Below are 21,801 nucleotides of genomic sequence, written 5' to 3' on the forward strand. Positions count from 1 at the left end.
GCTGATGACATTATCGTTTTGTCCTAACAACAACACACTGTAATACATATCACTACCCCCTCTTTAAATATGAGGATTTTGGAGCTGAACTCGGCTTACGTTACGGGAACAAGGTCACAGTCCCAGAATTCAAACTCAGACCCGCCTGATGCCCAAGTGCAGGTCCACCCAGGACCTTCTCCAACCCCAGGAGGCGGGGAGGCCACCCTCTGCTTCTGTTGTGGTAGAACAAGCCTGAAAGCAGCCCCGGCCATTCTGAACACTTACCTTGTGTGCCTGATACTCACCCTGTGTAGTTGCAGTTCCATTTAGGATCGCTAGCTATTCCCAGATACACAGAAATCCAGCGCCTTCAAACTCCTGCTGCTCTGTGAATCATGAGTGCCACTCTGGAGATAACTCGGAAGGTCTGGCAACCCTGCAGAGAAAACTTGGAGGTTGCAGGGACTCTGAAGACCAGTGCCAGGGGGGCTGGGAAGGGCCAGCAGACACACCCACCGCTCAGTAACCTGAGGCAACAGCTTCGTAAAGCAGCACTGTCAGGTGTGGTAGCCATTAGCCACAGGTGGCTATTAAGTGCTTACAGTGTGGCTAGTGCATCTGAGGAGTTAGATTTCTGTTATTTATTTTTTTAACTAATTAATTTTTGGCTGCATTGGGTCTTCGTTGCTGTGCGCTGGCTTTCTCTAGTCGTGGTGAGTAGGGACTACTTTTCGTTGCAGTGCACGGGCTTCTTGTTGCGGTGGCTTCTCTTGTTGCAGAGCATGGGCTTTAGGCATGCGGGCTCAGTAGTTGTGGCTCGTGGGCTCAGTAGTTATGGTTTGCGGGCTCTAGAGCACAGGCTCAGTAGTTCTGGTGCACGGGCTTAGTTGCTCTGCAGCATGTGGGATCTTCCTGGACAAGGGCTTGAACCCGTGTCCCCTGCATTGGCAGGTGGATTCTTAACCACTGCACCAACAGGGAAGTCTCTCATGTTAAATTTAAACAGCCATCTGTGGCTCGTGGCTACCATACTAGACAATGCAGGAACAGAGGAAGAAAATTACCTTTGGGAGATCTCTGGGTCTTAGTTTTCTCATCTTCATTGTGAAAGACTGGACCCTAAAATTAACGTTATTCTGCGAAGATGAGGGCATGCTGTGACAGAGCTGACTGTAGGCAAATAAAAGATGATTTTCCCTTCAGAAATTTTTCTCTCCTTGGGTGCAGTGGGACAAGACAAAGCTAATTCTGAAGCCCCAAACCACTCCTGTGTCATTTCAGCAAAGCTCTAAGAATTCCTGGCTCAAAAATTCCAAACCATCAGGCAGATGGGAGAAAGGTCAGTGCCTGGATGGGAACAGAATAAAGGGGTGAGAGAAAGGGGGAGTGGGTTCTCAAATCACTAAGTAATTTACCTTATGAGAGGACAAACTGCGGTTTAAGATAAGAGAGTAACTGGAAACTTGGTGATGTCCAGAATGGGGAAGAAATGAGCCAGTCCAGGTGAGCACCTTACTCTCACTCAACTCCCATCTGCTTCGGACGGCTAATACAGGACCACGTGCCCCACTGTGGCTCCAGGCAGGTCCCAGTTTTTAGATGGCAACCCAAGGACCTTACAGTGCTGGGGTTAGGATTGCCGGCTCTGGAGCCCCACTGTCTGGATTTGAGTCTTAGTTCTGCCAGTGAGAACTCACGTTAAGTAACCTCTCTGGGTCTCACGGCCCTCCTCTGTAAAATTAAGATGATTACAGTACCTGCCTTACAGGTTCTTTTGATGGTTAAATGACATACCTGACACACAGTAAACACTCGATAAATGTTGCCATTATTTTTGTGTGACAAATAGCCCATGGCAAGGGGAGTGTTGTCTTATTTCCCATCCAGGCCCTAGCTCTTAGTACTTTGTTAACATTAATCTATAACCATATTGCATGCTCCCAAACTACAGTGCTATGTTAAACGTTTACCTATACCTAATAAGCTGTCTAGTAAGACATTCAGTTCCAACGTGCATTGTAAACATTAAGTGGTTGGAAATATGAATTAGTTAAGGGACAAAATTAATCAAAGCATAAGTTGAAGAGAAGGGGGAAAAATGACAAGTAATGTTATATGGCAACAAATTGGACAACCCAGAAGAAATGGACAAATTTCTAGAAATATTCAGCCTGCCAAGACTGAGTCACAAAGAAAGAAACAATTTGAACAGACCAATCACTAGAAGTGAAATAGAATCTGTAATGATAAAAACTCCCTGCAAATAAAAGTCCAGGACCAGACGGCTTCACTGGGGAATTCTACCAAGCATATAAAGAAGAATTTATACCTATCCTTCTCAAACTATTCCAAAAAAACTGAAGAGAAAGGAACACTCCCAAATTCATTCTACAAGGCCACCATTACCCTGACACCAAAACCAGACAAAGACACTACAAAAAAAGAAAATCAGAAGCCAATATCTCTGATGAATACAGATGCAAAAATCCTCAGCAGAATATTAGCAAACTTCAGTGGAACAGGATGGAAAGCCCAGAGATAAACCCACACACATATGGTCGGTCACCTTATCTTTGATAAAGGAGGCAAGAATATACCGTGAAGAAAAGACAGCCTCTTCAATAAGTGGTGCTGGGAAAACTGGACAGCTACATGGAAAAGAATGAAATTAGAACACTCCCTAACACCATACACAAAGATAAACTCAAAATGGATTAAAGACCTAAATATAAGGGCAGACACTATCAAACTCTTAGAGGAAAACATAGGTAGAACACTCTATGATATAAATCACAGCAAGATCCTTTCTGACCCACCTCCTAGAGAAATGGAAATAAAAACAAAAATAAACAAATGGGACCTAATGAAACTTCAAAGCTTTTGCACAGCAAAGGAAACCATAAACAAGACCAAAAGACAACCCTCAGATATGGAGAAAATATTTGCAAATGAAGCAACTGACAAAGGATTAATCTCCAAAATTTACAAGCAGCTCATGCAGCTCAATATCAAAAAAACAAACAACCCAATCCAAAAAGGGCAGAAGACCTAAATAGACATTTCTCCAAAGAAGATGCACAGATTGCCAACAAACACATGAAAGAATGTTCAACATCATTAATCATTAGAGAAATGCAAATCAAAACTACAATGAGATATCATCTCACACCAGTCAGAATGGCCATCATCAAAAAATCTACAAACAATACATGCTGGAGAGGGTGTGGAGAAAAGGAACCCTCTTGCACTGTTGGTGGGAATGTAAATTGATAGAGCCACTACGGAGAACAGTATGGAGGTTCCTTAAAAAACTAAAAATAGAACTATCATACAACCCAGCAATCCCACTACTGGGCAAATACCCTGAGAAAACCATAATTCAAAAAGAGTCATGTACCAAAATGTTCATTGCAGCTCTATTTACAATAGCCAGGACATGGAAGCAACCTAAGTGTCCATCGACAGATGAATGGATAAAGAAGATATGGTACATATATACAGAGGAATATTACTCAGCCATAAAAAGGAACGAAACTGAGTTATTTGTAGTGAGGTGGATGGACCTAGAGACTGTCATACAGAGTGAAGTAAGTCAGAAAGAGAAAAACAAATACTATATGCTAACACATATATATGGAATCTAAAAAAAAAAGAAAAAAAAATTGGTCATGAAGAACCTAGGGACAAGACAGGAATAAAGATGCAGACCTACTAGAGAATGAACTTGAGGATACGGGGAGGGGGAAGGGTAAGCTATGACAAAGTGAGAGAGTGGCATGGACACATATACACTACCAAACGTAAAACAGATAGCTAGTGGGAAGCAGCCGCATAGCACAGGGAGATCAGCTCAGTACTTTGTGACCACATAGAGTGGTGGGATAGGGAGATGCAAGAGGGAAGAGATATGGGGAAATATGTATATGTATAACTGATTCACTTTGTTATAAGGCAGAAACTAACACACCATTATAAAGCAATTATACTCCAATAAAGATGTTAAAAAAAATATTAGCAAACTGAATCCAACTGAATGCATTGAAAGGATCATATAGCATGATCAAGTTGAATTTATTCCTGGGTCACAAGGATGGTTCAACACACACAAATCAATCAACATGATACACCACATTAACAAAGGAAAGACAAAAACCACATGATCATCTCAATACATGCACAAAAAGCATTTGACAAAATTCAACATCCATTCATGATAAAACTCTCATCAGAACAACAAAATGGACACAACAGCAAGAACAAGCAGACACACCAATGTTCCATGCAAATCAAGGGATTATTGAATCTCACAGGGAGAAGGGAGAAAGAACTAAATGGTAGATTTTCACACTCAGGATTCAGTAAAGGATCTTCTGTTGCTGAGGGGGAAAAAAACCCCAAAAAACCAAAACTCTCATCAGTGGATAGAGAAGGGAACATATCTCAACATAATAAAGGCCATTTACTACAAACCCACAGCCAACACAATACCCAATGGTGAAAAGCTGAAAGCTTCCTACTAAATTCAGGAACAAGACAAGGATGTGTACTCTCATAGTATTGGAAGTCCCAGACACAGCAATCAGACAAGAAAAATAAAAGGTATCCAAATTAGAAGAGAAGAGGTGAAACTGTAACATTTGCCCATGACATGATATTCTATACAGGGAACCCTAGAGTCTCCACCCCAAAACTATTAAAACTAATAAATGAATTCAGCAAGGTTGCAGGATACAAGATGAATATACACAAAATGCAAAATATTTCTATACACTAATAATGAAATATCAGAAAAAGAAAGTGAGAAAACAATCCCATTTAAAATCACATCAAAAAGAATAAAATATCTAGGAATAAACTTAACCAAGGAGGTGAAAGACCTATATGCTGAAAACTGTAAAATACTGATGAAGGAAAATGAAGATTCAAAGAAATGGAAAGATATCGCATGCTTTTAGATTGGAAGAATCATTATTATTAAAATGGCCATACTACCCAAAGCAATCTACTGACTTAATGCAATCCCTATCAAAACACCAGGACATTTTCCACAGAACTAGAACAAATAATCCAAAAATTTATATGGAACCACAAAAGACCCCAAATTGCCAAAGCAATCCTGAGAACTAAGAACAATGCTGGAGGTGTAACCCTCCCAGACTTCAGACTACACTACAAAGCTACAGTAATCAAAACAGCATGGTATTGGCACAAAAACAAACACGTAGATCAACAGAACAGAGTAAAGAACCCAGAAATAAACCCACACACCTATGGTCAATTAATCTGTGACAAAGGAGGCAAGAATATACAGTGGAGAAAAGACAGTCTCTCCAACAAATAGTGCTGGGAAAGCTGGACAGCCACATGCAAAACAATTATATTAGAACACTGCCACACACCATATACAAAAATAAACTCAAAATGGCTAAAACACCTAAATGTAAGACATGAAATCATAAAACTCCAAGAACACAGGTGAAACACTTTGTCATAAATCATAGTAATATTTTCTTGGATCAGTCTCCCAAGGCAAAAAAAATAAAAGCAAAAGTAAACTAACGGGACCTGATCAAACTTAAAAGGTTTTGCACAGCAAAGAAACCATCAACAAAAGGAAAAGACAACCTATGGGGGAAAAAAAAATGGAATGGGAGAAAATATTTGCAAATGATGCGACCAACAAGGGGTTAATATCCAAAATATACAGAAAACAGCTGGCTCCCAGGTCAGATAAAAATACCTGTCTCACTGTGGGGGATCTTCAGAATTCCACATCTATTATGCTATCTATGCATAGGATCCTTCTTTCAGTCGGACAAAAGAAAAAGGTGATTAAAATATTGTACTTCTCTAACTCTGGGGAATAATCACATACAGAATAATATAAGATCCTTTTTCTTTTCTTGACATCATTCTGGAGGTCTTAATTCTTCCACATGTTTCGATGTCAGCTATTCCAAATCTCTTAATATCTAAAATCTCATAAATTTCTAGATTTAAAAAGTCATAAATTCAAGTATTGTCCTAAATGTCAGATGGACACTCCCCTGTAATTCAGCTCTAAGTATTATTGGCAAACTATACAACTAATTGACAAAACATTTTTTGTGATATGTAAAATGTGTTTTAAAACCTTCAAAAAATAGGGACTTCCCTGGTGGTCCACTGGTTAAGAATCTGCCTTCCAACGCAGGGGACGTGGGTTCGATCCCTGGTTGTGGAACTAAGATCCCACATGATACGGGGCAACTAAGCCTGCACGCCACAACTAGAGAGAAGCCGGTGCGCTGCAATGAAAGATCCCGCGTGCCACAAGTAAGACCCGACGTGGCCAAAAATAATAAATATTTTTTAAAAACCTTTAAAAAATAACATTGAATATGACTGTTTAAGCATGGCGACCTACACTACATCTCACTCATATGTTTTGGGGTCAAAGAGTCCAACTTGCTAACAGTGAGCTTCTGTGAGGCACCTCGTGGGCGCACTAACACAACAAAGGTTCTGTTGTGCTCCACAACTGCACACCTAGGGTGGCATGAGGCACAGAACCAACTGTCAACAACCTGTGAAGGGCATAACCATTTTACTGAATGGTCATTTAAATTGTTTAAAGGCCTTTAAATAAATGAAGAAAAAGAGGAGAGAGGGAGTAGGGTGGTGGGGAGAGAGAGACAGACGGATAGACAGACAGGAGAAGGGAAGAAGGGAAGGAGAGAAAAAAGATCTCTTAGAGGAGCTGACAAACATACTGCTTGATGGGGACTAGATCTATGATCAGCACTATAACAAACCCCAATTCAAATAAACACAACAGAAATACGCCCAATATATCGCAAGCAGTGCTTTTAATTATCTAGCTTCTCACAGTACTCACATAGTAGAAACTGACAAATCCATGGTTTCCTCTAAAAGTAAAAATGAAAAACAGTATCCCCAAAGCCTCTTGTTGCTCTTTTTCTCTTCCTTTAGCTATTTTTATTGCAATAAAGATCACAATAAAAATAGCTACACCTAGCTTGTTGGCCCACCAGGAGCTGCTTTCTTCTACTGTCGGCACCTGTTCACCCTGGCGCAGGTGAGGCCCAGTGGCTGTCTTGGCTGGGATGTCCCCTGGGAACTCCAGCAGACTGCACACTTTATGCACACACACATTATGTAGGACACACACCGTCTCTTGGTGAGCACAACCACAAACACATGTGATACGTTTATAATATAGCACCAATAAACAGAATTACAAAACAATAAAAATCAGATTAAACTGTAACAAAAACGCTATTACAACTGTTTACACTTATAAAAGTCATGATCTTCATAAATCTGAATGGAAGATACTTTGATTTTTTATATCAAAGTCTATGTGAAAGCACAGATTAAATTTAGTGTATATCACAAAAATAGCAAAGCTCCTGATATTAAAAGGTGTCTGGCAAAAATAGAGACCCGTAAAACACTGACACACTGCTTCAAAGAGGAAATATCATTTGGAAATCAATCTAAAGAATTCCAAACAGGCAGCCACACTCTTATTGAACAATTTAGAAAAACGCTATACTAAATTTGGTTCCAGAAAGCAGTGCCCAAATGATCTGTGTGTCCCTCCTCCATAACCCTTCTAGAAAAGGGAGATTCCTCATTCTTTATGCTGCTACTCTTTATGGCCCCACCACAGCAAAAGAGCCTGCGTTTGATTCTTAAAGAGAAGTTAGCAACATCTTAACCCTTGGATTGTTTTGCCATGTTCAGATCTTTTCCCAGACCTATGTTTTGGCCTCTTTTCCTCAGGGTCAAAGCTCATGGTTAGTCCCTCATTTCACTCTGGAGTCTAAAATCATGAAGCACAAGAAGAAAAATGATTTGTTCTCTATAAGAAAGATCACAAATCTGTTTTGTAGGAAATTGTTATAAACACGTATAACTAAACAATTTTTTAAAATAGGCCAGTCGAGGGGCTTCCCTGGTGGTGCAGTGGTTAAGAATCCGCCTGCCAATGTAGGGGACATGAGTTCGAGCCCTGATCCCGGAAGATCCCACATGCCGCGGAGCAACTAAGCCCGTTCGCCACAACTACTGAGCCTGTGCTCTAGAACCCGCGAGCCACAACTACTGAGCCTGCGTGCCACAACTACTGAAGCCCACGAGCCTAGAGCCCGTGCTCTGCAACAAGAGAAGCCACTGCAATGAGAAGCCCATGCACTGCAACGAAGAGTAGCCCTTGCTTGCCGCAACTAGAGAAAGCCCACGTGTAGCAATGAAAGACCCAATGCAGCCAAAAAAAAAAAAACAAACCAGAATTGTTGTAGAAATTCAGGTGTGAACACTATTGAGACCTGAATTTAGGGAGTAAAAATAAAATAAAATAAAATAGGCCAGTCGACTTGAGGTTAAATGCCTTCAATTTCAACATACAAAAAAATGTAAAAAGTAATTCTAAATTCTAATCTTTATATATGTCTATAAAAGTCTTATCAAAACTTTAAAATATAACCATAGGAAATGTTTCTCTTTATCACAGTTATCAAACAGTTAGTTGGCTATTATTAAAAAATAAAAAATAAGTCATGAATATTGTGAGACCCAAGGCTATGGAGAGATGGCCCCTCACACCAATACTGTGAGACCCAAGGCTGTGGCAAGATGGCACCTCATTTCTAAAGGTCTCTTCTTCTACCTGAGTCACTGGAAACAGCAGGGATGGAGTTTTAGTCCCAGGGCTGCCTCTAAAAAGCCCTGTGGTCTTGGACAAGTTATTTAACCTTCTGAAACCTCCATTCCTCCACCATCAGCATTTTCCAAACATGTGTTCCAAGAAATATTAATCTCATGAAAAAGGGTTCTGTTGTCAAATTAAGCTGGAGAATGCTGCACACAATTTCTCCTCTTTAGGAAGTTCACAGTGTGCATTAGCATTATTAAAGGCTCTGAGAAGTCCTGCAGTACGTTTAATCATGCATCCATCTTAGTTGACCTCAGGATTCCTTCACCTACTAACACTTATTAGCATCCTGTGGACTACACTTTGGAAAATACTGGTCCAGTGTATCTCAGGTCTCTTCCAGCACTTACATTGATAACACGCAGGAAGAGCAATGCAGAGTCTTTTGACACAGGTTCTGGGGATTAAGAGAGGATTTAATGCCCTGCAGTTGACAAGGCACCTATTCAAATTAACTGGCCCCCTGAAGATCAACATGATCCCTTTGTTCCTAATGAGAGTCTTCATTCAAGGACAGTGGTAATGACTGTCGCAGAATCTTGGTGGCCACCTACAGTACAATACACAGAACTGTCCAGGAAGGATCAGTTATCTTCAATACAGTTTAGTTTTCCTTTCCAGCGTGACTTGATTTTTCTCCATAGTGAATGCTTTTGCCACTGTTCCCCGGTACAGTTCTGCCCACCTTTAATAGGATCCCTGCCCTTCCCCACTTCCTTGTCCAGAATGAAGTCAGTGTGCAGGCAGACTGTCAGGAGTCCTCAGGTTAAAGAGCTGCTCCTCCAAGAAGGCACCCGCAAGGCCATATTGTTCTTCATGCAGCCTAATTTCTTCAGGCGACAAGTGGCTTCCTCCAAGAACAAAGTCTGCAAACCTAGTATTTGTTTTAAATAAAGTTAATGTTATCACAGAGAGGTTTATTGGGAAGATAACATGTTCCCTGGCTACATATCCCCTTTAATTAAATTTGACTTTGCATCAATAGAGGATGGCATTTGCACAGTGGGTGTAAAAACAGGAATGGCTTATGTGATCCTTCTCTAGACGTTCAGGGAAAGGATCGAGAAGTAGGCAGACTTAGGAGCACCGAACGCTGCCAAATATACCCACTCCTGCTTTCTAATTCCTTCTTTCTCTCTTTATTAAACGTACTATTTATTCATTATTTTAGTGTCACGACTTTCCCCCCTCAATCTTTAATTTGAGGGCACTGTCGTTTGGATAAAGCTAGGAAGAAGGGAAAGCAGTAGGGAAAAGATGCTGGGGCAGAGATGTCTTTCTTGGTGATCTTTACAAATGACTTTTCGTCCCCCGTAGGAAGAGAAGCAGGTGACACATCCCATTCCGTCTCCCTTCTCCTATGTGTTATCTTTATGGTCTTCCCTATGAAACACATCTGATCAACATTTATTCTGACACTGGCACGTCCACAGGGCGAGGCAGAGCACTGAAGCAAAAGCGACTCTGACAGCTTCCATGTCATCTGCTATCCAGGAAAGTTGTCTGTTTCTAGCCTGAAGTATCTGATCCAAACCATCATGTTATTTTCATGGTAACTCCAACCCAAGCTGTGTTGCGGGCAGTGGGGCGGGGCTTACGTTTTAGGCGCCCGGAGCCTGGAGACGGCCAGCCAGGATGGGAAGCCGGGGCTGCGGCAGGCCTGGCGCAGGTCCTCCAGGGCGCGGGTCGTCGCAGCATCGGCTTGTTCCCTGTACTCGTCTTCAGTAAGAAACTTAACCACCGGCTTTTCTGATGTAAACCATTTCTTCATTTTCCTAAAACAGGCGGCATTTGGTTGCTAGATTCCTGGCCATATTTGGTTGCTCAGTTCAACCCTTAAGATTTATAAAAATACATTTCTTCAACAGTAACGGTAATAATTCTTAACTTCCTCTATATCATACTATACTTTATTATTGTTATCATGACGGAGGTTTACAAAACATGTAGTTTGGGCCTATCAGTACATTTCCCCTCTTCCTGGACCATCTGAAATAATGTCCTATGGCGTTTGAGGATCGATTTCTGATAGAGATGTTGATTGCATTTTTCTTCCTCAGTGATTTATAATCAGGCAGTTAAAAGTCTGGCTTCTTTATGCCTGCCCTGCTGATTTTCTTAGCAGCAAGCCTCTGAGATGTCCTTTTATGGAGACCTAGCAGAATCACTTGCCACTTAGTCTGAACAGAGAAGCCAGGAAGATTTGTGGAATATCGCCTCCACCTAGTGGTGAGGATTCTGACTCACCTTAGAGGAAGTAAACACTGTACAAGGGTCGTGTATACACAGTCATTTATAATAATTCTTCCTCTGCTACATGCTGAGGGGCTCACGATTGGAATTCTTTTCCAACCAAAAAAGTCCTAAAGTGAAGAATCTTATAAAAATGGTAATGATGAAAAGGTTTTAACATATATGTTATACTTACCAATGAGTTAAAAAAAATGTTTTTAGGTGGTTTAAAATTTAATTTAACCAGAGATTCCCAAATATAAATGAGCATCAGAATCACCAGGAGGTGTTTTAAACATACATTTTCTTGAGGTTTGGGACCTGAAAAATCTTTAAACTTTTATTGATTATCTGGTGGTTGATAAGCTCAATTAGGGAAACACTGACATGATTTCCTTCTCCTTTTCTGAATACCTAGACTGTCTCTCTAGAGGAAAACTCCTGGGCTCTGAGGAGAAGCCTGGGACACAGTCCTAGCTTTGAGGTTTACCCACCGTGTGAACTGGGGCAATTCCTTCACAGTTCTGAGCCTCACCTTGCTCACATGGAAAAAAATGAAAGCAACAAGGAGGTCACTGTACAGATGAAATACATTATTTTGTGTCAAGTGCGTAGCACAGTGAGTGGTCTATAATAAGTGTTCAACAAAGATAATCAGAAGAACAGCTACCATATATTATTAAAATATATTCAAACAGCTCTTTGCAAACTAGAAAGTACTAAACAAATCAAAGTATTTCCTCTGGTTTATTATTTAACCTATAAGTTCCTGTTTTATCCCCTAATGTTTCACATAATTACTCACTAGCAAGATGAAAAGCTGAGGAAGTTACAATATTTTGATCATTACGTTTGTGTTAACAGAACGCACAGCAAATGCACTAAAGGATCACCAGGACAGAACACACTTTGCACCTGGCAGGGCAGTGGATGTTTAAAGGGAAAGTGGAAGGAATTCTCTCTTGGGCTCCTTGGGCCACAAGCCTGGCAAAGGACCAGAGGTCTGAAGGATGTGTAGTGGCCACTGTCCTCCTGACAGAGGGACCTCTGAGACCCCCAGTCACTGTCTACCTCTGAGACAGGGCAGGGGGAAGCAGTCAGCATCAGTCCCCCGACCCTGCTGCCTTTCAGTCTCCCCAGCATCCTCTGCAGAGGGGCCCTGCCCACCACCTGTCGCTGGTGCATTTTAACCCTGTGACATCACCACACATGCAGTCATCAGATCCAGAAACTACCAGTTACCACAGAGTCTCCTTCCTCACAGCCAAGTTTACCTTGTAAATATTTATTAACTCCCTCTTCCTTCCTTGATCTCACTGCCCTACTCCAGGCCCTCATCGCCTCTTGCGTGGATTGCTGTGATGTCTGACGACTGGTCTCCTGCCCCGGAACCTCCCCTTAACCTCCACTCTCTGTGCCAGAAGACAGATGGGCCCCTCCTACTGCCCGAGGCATGTTCATGGTCTCTGCTTTGATTTTTGCTTGTTGAATGTATTTTTATTTTCAGATTAGTTGCCAACATTTAAACATTGTCTGAATTTACATTCTAATCCACGTTCCCAGCTTCTCTAGAAAACCAGAAGAGCTGGCAAGGCAAGGCCCATATTCCCACATGGCAACAGTCAGCTCAGGCTGAATGGCAACTGACCCCCTTTCAAGGAGGCAATGTTGTAGAATTTCACACAGTCCTCACCACTGCCTTCCCTCTGCTTGGACTCATTCCTTCACTACCTTCTGGGCCCCAGGCATTTGATTTCTAACCCTGTCGAGGCAGTAGTCAGAGAGCACTGGCGAAGATACGTAACGGTCAGCTGCCTCCGCCACGTTACAGGATCAGATCAGATTCTTCAGCAGGGCCTGTGATGCCTCCATGACCTGGCCGACACCCACCTCGCTCACTGGCCCTGTGATGGTACCAAACTGGGCTTTCTCCCCGTCAGGAAGGCCCTTCCTACATTTATTCATCTGGCTGTTTTGATTCATTAAAATTCAGCCCAGTGACCTCCTCCAGGAACTTTCCTGAACTTTTTCTACACGCCACAGTTCCTGTGCAGGCCTACTTTAACACTTCAGAGCTATAGAAACATATGCCTACGTGTCAACAAGTGCACCTCAAGGGTAGGGACCATCTCCTTCACCTGTACACCTGACACAAAAACAGGTGCTCAGACTCCATGACTGAGGACATCATAAAGCCGTGACAACAGAAGTTGTCTCATCTTTCTTTCTGTACTTTCCAAAGGCTTAACCGAATTATATAAATCATAACTTTCAATCATTTGTGATTCATTTCTGTTCCCTAACTCTTATCTCATATGCACAATTACCTCTAAAGCAGTCCTGGGCCCTAAAAAAAGGAAACTTAGAATGAAAGTAGAAATTATAGGCGACTCCGAGCCCAAGTAATTTTGCCACTGATTTTAGTGAATTCTTGGTGCGCTGTCGTTACCTAGTAATTGGTGGTGCACCTCTGAAAGATGAACGACGACTAGCAATGGGGATGGAATCAGATGCTTATTACGTTCTCTAACTGTCCCCCTCTCAGAGGGAAATATCCAGATGAAGTGGAGTTAATTGTGAGATTAACTATGATGTGTCCAAAAAATTCCCCCCCCAAAATAAATAAAACCAGAGCTCAAAATGTCAAATTTATGATGGAAAAAAAAAAAAAGATACGCACCATCTCACGTAAGCGAGTGCTCTCAGTGGGTAGTGCAGGATCTTGGACGACAGGGTGAGGAGCATCACTGCATAGGCGAACTGAGGAATGGCCATGCCAGCATAGACCAGGAGCAGGGAGACGAGCTGCAGTGCCCACGCCAAGAGGGTCACGCTCCTCTCCTCCACGAGGGGCCCGTGCTTGTAACAAACAGTAAAGCTAAGACACCCAACTATCAAGACGTAGCCTGTAAAAGCAGAAGAATGTAAAACAACATAACACTGAACTGAAAAGTTATGGGGAAAAAGCAGCAGAGCCATGGCTTAGAGCTAAGAACATATCAGAAAACCTTCATTTTTTTTTCTTTTTCCAATGAAGTTGAAAAATGCATTTAGGGCTAGTTATTCCTTCCATGTGAGATATTAGGCTGACTTTTGTAATAATTAAGGATGTATAATAATAAATTATTATAATATTAATATGTAAGTATCCCTATTTTCTGGTCCAGAGTCCTAGAGGGCAAATGTTATCACAGTTGCTTTGGTCAGGAATAAGCCTCAGTGTATGTCACAGTCTGCTACAAAAGCTATTCCTAATTTTTATTTTCTAGTCACTAAATGAAAATATAATTTTACAGTGCAGGGATGGGGCTGTCACCCTCGTAATCCAGTGCTCAGTTTCTGTATTACCAAAAGAGGGACAGTGAGATATTCTGTGGTGTCTCCTGTTGTGATCCAATGTCACGTGCACATTGCCTCTTACGTATTTCGCCAAGTGTTTCATTTGTATGTACGCAAGCCTCAAGATCTAATTTCCAGCTTATAAAAAATACAGGGGAGAGAGAAACAAATTAAATTATACTACAAAGGAATAATCAGAGAAATCCAGAAAGTGGGACATTCTATAGGACAACTTGGTCTCTTCAGCATATCATTGTGATGGGAAAAAAAACACCCCAAAACCTGTTATGTATTAAAAGAGACTTACAGGACACAATAGATGCAAAATGTGATTCTGGACTATATCCTACCTTATACAAAACAAGCATCAAGGATGTTTAGGAAATTTGAACATGGCCTAGATAATAGATGATTTTATGTAATTATTCATTTTTTTAGATTTAATAGTTATTTAACTATAGAGGAAAATGCTCTTGCCTTGTAGAGATGCTTAGTGAAGTATTTAAGGAAACACACCATAATAGCAATAATTAAGTTTGAAAATACTTTAGCGTAAAAAGAAAAATGGGCTAAAAACATAAAACCTTCAAGTGAAACAAAGAATTGATTGCTTTTGTTCTGGGTGGGTGGACTTATGGGAGAAATTTGGCTCTAAGAGGTTAGGAGAAAATTGATTCTCCCATTCTCTATAATTTCCCAAATAAAACACTTTAAAAAGTTGGGTTTTTCTTTTTTGTTTGTTTTTTTAAATAACATCAAACAAGAAGAACAAGTGTCTCTGTTTCTGAAAAGTCAAGTTTTCATTAGTCATTTATATTTAGGATTTCTCACCTTTCATACTGAATAAATTAAGAAAAAGAAATAAAGAGCCACATTTTAGAGAAGTGTTTTCATTACAATTTAGATGTGGTTAGAGCTTAACCGCAACTCAAAAGCACATGCAGTCCAAAAGGGCAAATGCTTTTTTGCTCTTTTGATCATTAGTATAGAAAACTAAGAAGGATGTCATACAGAAATAGTCTAAAATGGAAACTAGTGAACTGAAATCACCAAGCATGGGAATAAAATAAAATATTATTTTTAACAGTTCTTCTCCTTAGTTCAAAATGAAAATTTGGATTCTGGAGAGAAACATATGTCAAAAGAAGGCCCCTGGCTGTACTTCTCAGCTTTACCAATAATAGACCATATTATTTAAAGTTTTACCTACCTAATATATATATTCTGTTTTCACACCACAGCCACTTCAGCTCTTCCATCAGTTGCCACACAATATAAACTGAAGCAAACCAACAACCAACCATTAGAGCCCAAAACGTGCTATACTGTGTGTGGAAGAAAATAAATGACACAGTTTTTGGTTCATTCACTCTCATAAAAATAGAAATAAACAAATAAACCCTTTGTATTCAAAACTTCTATATCAAACTGCACTGAAGTCAACTCAAGATACTCTTCTTGTGTCTTGTTAAAGGTCTGATCCACGCACCACCAGCTTCGATGTCACCTGGGAGCTTGCTGGGATGCAGACTCTCAGGCCCACTGAGACTCCTGAATCAGAGTCTGCATTTCAACAGGACCCCCGGGTGACTTGCATGTACATTACAGTTGCAGAAGCACTGTTCTAAAGAATAAATTTATCTCAAAATAATGCTGGTGTTGCAAGCTTTCATCAGAGTAACTACAACATGAGCATCATGAACTAATATATATGTATCCTCAACTAAATGCGGGGCATTCTTTTATTGAAGGTGTTTTGGGGGAACTAATAATGATGAAGAAATCCCCAGATGTAGCAATGCTGTTATTCAAGGCCCCAATGGTTCAGCATCATGACATTCCTCAGCTGAGCCAAGAGAAATCTGCACTCAGCATAGAATAAGCCCCCATCACTCATAAGAAAAACGTATTATCTAGAAAATAAAAGGGTCTCAAAAAAGTATCGCCAAAACTTAATACTTAAGCCTACACATAGTAATAAATAAAAATGGAATCTCTTGGAAAAGATACAATTTAAGCCAGTTTATACAATGTAGAAATACGGTTTGAATTAGGAACTTTCATAATAAACGTGAATTAATTTTAATCAATTTTTCATGTTTATGAGATAATGATTTCCATTTTTTTATTCATTTGTACGTGGTATACCTACCTTAGGAATGAACTTTTTCACCAGCAACAGGACAAAGACTAATGTCATTAGAATACCTAGCACAGTCCCTGAAGAGTAAAAGAAAACAGGGCTCCTGTCAAGACAAGCAGATAAAAGCCATTTAAATGCCAAGTCGCTCTTTCAGTATTAGAAACATGTTTAACTTGACAGTAGTCATAAAGATTATTAAGAAGAAAAACTCAGATGGCAGCTTTAATTACATCCTATACTCTTAAAAAATGAAATCTCTACTTGAAATTTATGGTAGCTTGCCACTAACTCGAAACAGAATGTCTGAGTTATCTTCTATGTTTAGAATCTGGTCCAATAATAATTACTGGAGCACCTATCACATAGCAGGCACTTGTCTGAGAGCTTAACATGCTCTCACAACAGTCCTGTGAAAATTTTACATGGGAGGAAACTGAGGCGCCAAGAAATTAAAGGCTTTCCCAAGTCAGTACCTGCCAGTTGGAGGATTCAGGCCTGCAGCCCATCTCCTCTGAGTCCAAGCTTTACTCTTCAGGCTATGTAAGCAACATCCAATTTATTAAGACCATGGAGGACATGAAACACACTCTCTTAAGCCATAAGGAAAAACTTGAAAATAAATAATGTCCAGAATAGCAAGTTAAGAAGTAAAATATTATTGGAAAGATATTCCTTTTTCATGAGAGAAGTTATAAGAAAAAAAGTATCAGGATAATATGTTAAATTCAACCTTCTGTATCAGAGCCACAAATCTAGGAGGTGGTGCAAATGTAAGAGAGAGGAAGGCACCCAGCATCAGAAAACCTGAGTATAAATTTCAGCCCTGGCAAGACTACTCATGTAATGACGGATGTCGGTTTTCTCATTTATAAATTGAGAACAATAATCCAGAGCTCACATAGTTGTTAAGAGAATCAAATCAATTAAAATAATGTATAGGGGCTTCCCTGGTGGTACAGTGGTTAAGAATCCGCCTGCCAATGCAGGGCACATAGGTTTGAGCCCTGGTCTGGGAAGATCCCACATGCCACAGAGCAACTAAGCCCGTGCACCACAACTACTGAGCCTGCGCTCTAGAGCCCGTAAGCCATAACTACCGAAGCCTGTGTGTCTCAACTACTGAAGCCTGCACGCCTGGAGCCTGTGCTCTGCAACAAGAGAAGCCACCACAATAAGAAGCCCTAGCACCACAACGAAGAGTAGCCCCCCTCGCTACAACTAGAGAAAGCCCGTGCACAGCAACAAAAGACCCAACACAGCCAAAAAATAAATTAATTAAAATAAAATAAATCTATTTAAAAAATGTATATTGATACATAATGCAAAGTAATGCATGTGAAAGTACTCTGTAACCAGTACATATCATACTATACAAACAAATGTTACTGGTTTTAAAACCTTTCAAACACTGTCTTCAGACCAACTGTTTGCAAAATCTAAAGCAAGACCTAAAAACTAGTGTGGAACTATTCAGCACAGGGTTAAAATGTCCTACTCTTTTTGATTCACAAATTTAAGAAAGTAAAAATGAATACTTACTGACTCAAGGTCTTTGCATAAAAGAAGAGGAAAATGCCCGCCACAAACACAAGGAAGAGTTTAAAATCCACAACTGGAGCAAAAAAGACACAGACACACAACAAACAAAGATTCTGTGTCAATGTAGTGTAGTGAAAAAAAGTCAATTTACTGAAATGTCACTCCAGAAAAACTGATTCCAGAAATCAAGTATAATAAAAAGAGACTTACTGTTTCGATTCACTCTTACGGTATAGATAAATATCTTCCTGGCAGGCTTCACAGAGAAGCACACAGTCTCCCGATATGGATTGATGGTTATGGTTATATCATTAGACTCCTTTGGTGTCCAAAGGTTATGAATCACACATTTGATAATAGACAGAATGGTTTCTGGATACTGGCAATTATATCTTTCTGTGATATATACAATACTGAGCAGGCCTGAACTGGTAATTTTCACCTACAAAACAAGAACAAACAAATTCACAAACACAGAAGTTAAAACTTCTTATAAGCTTCTTAAAATCATGAGAAAAGGAGTAAAGAGAGCCCAAGACTGGTTGAGTAAAGAACACTCAGAGGTACTTGGCAACATTCTGATCCCAGGGACAGATCCAGAGATCTGTGTTTAGTCAACACACACTGGAGCACAGACACTTTTTAAAGTGGATGTTTCTTCCCCTGTGTTGTAGATGATGGAATTCCCTCTTCCAGCAGGTTATTGTGGCCAAGAGACATGTGAAAATGGATGAGATAGAAAATAATAGGTAGCAAACTATTTGGTTATAAACCTAATGAGAATAGGGTTTATATATCTACCACTTCTACTGTGACTGAGAAAAAAGTATTTCTATCTTACAGATCAGCTGAGCATATGTGATTGAGGCTTCTCTCACCATGCCCGCTGAAGGAGGATCAGAACCCAACCCCAGGTCCTACTCAAGTCTCAGAGCAAAGAACCACCTACAATACTAAGCAGATGATGACAGCCAAGGGATCATTAAAGGACAACTCTGCTGCTGCCTTTGTCCTTCTCTATTTCTCTTCTTTGTCCAAGGATACGGCAAGCCTGAAAAGGGAAAAGAGAGCACCAGCTCTGAATCTCAGGCCTCAGGTGAAATCACCCATTATCTGTCTACCAACGCCCCGATTCTCTTGGATTTTAGCTCCTGGCTCTCTGCTGCTCGCTCTCCAATACTACTTCCTGTCATGTCTCCGGGATTAAATATACACAAGATACACACAAAACTCCTTCCAATATCCTGTCCTCTTGGTTCCTTGAACTCCTCCCCTCTTATGCTCCACTCACCTCAGCTAATCATGCCTGCGGCCACACCCCAATCTTGTCAGTCCCACACTGCAGCCCCCAATACAGGCTGCATGAAATGCACCCCACTAGCTGACCACCACCTCCTACCTTTCCAGCGTGCCTCCCTTAACACCCCGACCCCAGCAAGCATTAACCCCAGCAGGGAGCAAGCACCTTTCCTCTGCTCTTCACCCTTGATGTCCTCAGCCCCTTCTTTTCCAGCTAAGTTCCATGATCAATCATTATAAAGCATTCCCTTATATGTACCCTTAACTTGTTTGTACCCCTTGTGCTTTGTCACACTCACTTACAAAATCCAACCCTCCACCTATTCCACTTTTGCATCTGCACCACCGATCATGCTGGAGAAACTCGTAGTGCTCTCACTGCAAACCCTTGACTGTGAACCTGAAGTAGGACCGGAAGGCTGTCGGCAATCATACCACACACTCCTATCCAGTGGCTCTTCCACTCTCTTCAACGATGACCTCACGGCTTCTCCTTCCTCAATACCCCAATGACTTCTCCCTGCCTCACTTCTGGCTGGTGATCCTTCCTACTTCACTGAGAACGGAAGAAATCGGAAGAGAACCGGGAGGGCTCTTATCCCCATATCCCCCCACCTGTCAGCATCTGCAGGCACATGCTCTGCTTCTGGCCTGTGCATTTCCAGAGGAAATTTCTGCCACGGAGATTTACATGCTCCATTCTAAAGGCAAGCCCCCAACCTGTGCACTGGATCCGACCCACCTTGGCTACTCAAGGACATCCCACCAGTACTTCTTCCCACTCTACTAGACCATTCCTATCAGCTTACAAACATGCTGGCATTTTTCCCACTTAAAGAAAAACACAAAAAACCCTTTTATTGACTCCATTTTCCCCTTCAGCTATCACCCCCTTTCCTCGCTTCCCACTACAATAAAATTCTTTTTAAAAGTTGCCAATACCTGCAGCCTCCGGTTCCTCTCCCCCATTTCTCTCTTTAGCCACTTCAGTCAGGCTTTCATTCCCAACAGGCTGCCCCTGACAAGGTCATCAGTGGCATGGTGTTGCTAAACCGAATGGTCAACTCATTCCCAGTCATTCTATCTGATCCATCAACAGAGTCTGGCGCTGCTGATCACTCCCTCCTCCCTGTCGCACTTCCTGGGGCTCCCTGGGCACCTCCTTCACTTGTTGCCCTTTCTCTCTCTCCTCTGCTGGCCCCTTCCTCCTCCCAGACCTCTTAATATCTGACTGACCCAGGCTCAGTCGCTGGTCCTCTCCTCTTCTCCGTCTAAACTCACTCCTTCGTCCCATGGCTTTAAGCACCATCTATAAATACGCATCACCACTTACTTTTGTAAAAAGAAACACAGGAAAGATATACCAGAAACTAACAAGATTGATTACCTACATGGGTTGGGTGGGAAGGGATGAGGGGGAGTGATGCTTCTCTGAGAACACCTTTGTGTAGTTTTCACTTTTGAGCCATATTAATATTGTACATACTAAAAAATAATAATAAAATCAACCAGGATGAGGAAAAACTCTGAAATGGAAACAAATAAAAACAAGTGTATTTCAAATGAATAATATAACCATATTGAAGGGGGATGGGTAGGAATGAATTAACCCAAGTAACTTTTGAGCACAATATTTAGACTGTGACCCCTCAAACTAAAGATAAAACACACTGTAAACAAATACTGAGCTCTTGTTACTAGGTTTGTTTTTCACAACAGTATGGCTTAGCAACTCTGAAATTACTCTAGGATTAGGCAAATAAATCAATATATTGATGAGAATGGGAACCAGGTTTCTCACAATCAGAGAAGAGAGTTATAGATATGGAAAGGAGAAAGACTAGAGTGAACCCAGTGGTGCTGGAGAGATCAGAAGTCATGGTTTTTGAAGACAGATAGACAGGAAGTAAGAAGAAAGAAAGGAAGGAAGAAACAGCCATGTGTATAGGAGTATGGGCGTGTATATACACATATGATAATGATATCCGGTAGTAATGAACACACCTGACACTGAATGCTCCTTGGAAAAATGTATGACTCCAGAGCTGCATCTAAGAAATTACAGGATAAGCTTGGGAACATCTTGTTTGCCAGAAGGTAAAGAAGTGCTCAAATAATGATAGGCACAAGTTAAAGAACATAAGAGCTAGTTCGAAGGGGCTCCTACTGGCCAAATCTAGGACAATTTGAATAACAAAACAAATAATAAAAGTAAGGAATTGTAGTCCAGCAAATGAACTGGCAATCCATGAAACCATATGGATATAAATAAATTGGGGAGGTAAAACTCTTCCTTATAGAAGAATGCCAATGAATGTAGAAGGAATAATGGAATTAGAAAATCACCATTTGATAAACATCGTGATGATAACTGATTCAGGCAAGCATCATCAACAGATAATAAAACAAGGGGGTAAAAGTTTGATGAGGAATAAAATATATACACAGTCTCAAATTATCCCCTCAAAATAGTCATTCATTACAGAGGTGAAAATAGTTATCTTACAGTGGTAAAACTAAACTGACAGATAACACCTTAACCAAGTGA

General features: G+C 40.8%; 1 protein-coding gene across 13 annotated transcripts in view; it reads right to left on the bottom strand.

Moving 5' to 3' along the window:
- The window catches only part of NEMP2 (nuclear envelope integral membrane protein 2), a 58,553-nt gene that overhangs the window by 5,078 nt on the left and 31,674 nt on the right, over nt 1-21,801 (bottom strand). For 3 of the 13 annotated variants that reach the window (XR_007478342.1, XR_007478344.1, XR_007478343.1), the window contains exons 3-10: nt 18,165-18,396; nt 17,955-18,027; nt 16,889-16,951; nt 16,425-16,518; nt 15,483-15,597; nt 13,614-13,839; nt 1,047-1,101; nt 288-418 (exon numbers count right to left, since the gene is read on the bottom strand). Coding sequence is in view for 4 of the 13 variants with exons in the window: in XM_049712152.1 (XP_049568109.1) it covers nt 9,434-9,575; nt 10,300-10,476; nt 13,614-13,839; nt 15,483-15,597; nt 16,425-16,518; nt 16,889-16,951; nt 17,955-18,027; nt 18,165-18,396 (1,122 nt within the window). In the remaining 9 variants the exon portion in view is untranslated. Of the gene's footprint in view, nt 1-287; nt 9,576-10,299; nt 10,537-13,613; nt 13,840-15,482; nt 15,598-16,424; nt 16,519-16,888; nt 16,952-17,954; nt 18,028-18,164; nt 18,397-21,801 lie in introns of those variants that run through there. The other 10 variants (XM_049712152.1, XM_033400287.2, XR_007478345.1 and 7 more) reach the window with 8 other exon arrangements.

The sequence above is a fragment of the Orcinus orca genome, chromosome 7 (genome assembly GCF_937001465.1).
Source record: "Orcinus orca chromosome 7, mOrcOrc1.1, whole genome shotgun sequence".
NCBI lineage: Eukaryota > Metazoa > Chordata > Mammalia > Artiodactyla > Delphinidae > Orcinus > Orcinus orca.